Source organism: Penaeus monodon, chromosome 20 (genome assembly GCF_015228065.2).
Source record: "Penaeus monodon isolate SGIC_2016 chromosome 20, NSTDA_Pmon_1, whole genome shotgun sequence".
NCBI lineage: Eukaryota > Metazoa > Arthropoda > Malacostraca > Decapoda > Penaeidae > Penaeus > Penaeus monodon.
In genome coordinates, this window is record NC_051405.1 from 20,173,852 (window position 1) to 20,174,181 (window position 330).

The window sequence follows — 330 nt, forward strand, 5'->3', positions numbered from 1 at the left end:
CTGTTACCCCTATTAACTTAACCTTTATCTGAAAACTAACAAAAATGTATACGATTAACACGAATTGATTCCCTCACCGTTGCGTCCCGAGACTCGACTTTGACTTTGTCCATGCTGAAGTCCTTGAGGCCGACCTGGCCCGTGTACCTCGCACTCGAAGGCCCTATGACGAGGCGCGCGTGCTTAGCTGCATGAGGCACCAGGACCATAGGCAGGATACATTCGTGCACGTCAAACGGGTAAAAACTGAGGTCGAAGTCGCAGTCAATGGGTTGGAGCACGTAATCGGTGAGGGTGAGGGTCGTGTTGGCGCCCGAGTAAAGCGTATCT

At 51.5% G+C, this 330-nt stretch overlaps 1 protein-coding gene across 1 annotated transcript in view; it reads right to left on the bottom strand.

Moving 5' to 3' along the window:
- LOC119585943 (gamma-aminobutyric acid receptor exp-1-like) overlaps positions 1–330 on the bottom strand; it is a 6,457-nt gene that overhangs the window by 1,365 nt on the left and 4,762 nt on the right. Inside the window, exon 2 of the mRNA XM_037934658.1 lies at positions 78–328. Within this exon, the coding sequence (XP_037790586.1) occupies positions 78–328 (251 nt within the window). The remainder of the gene's footprint in view (positions 1–77; positions 329–330) is intronic.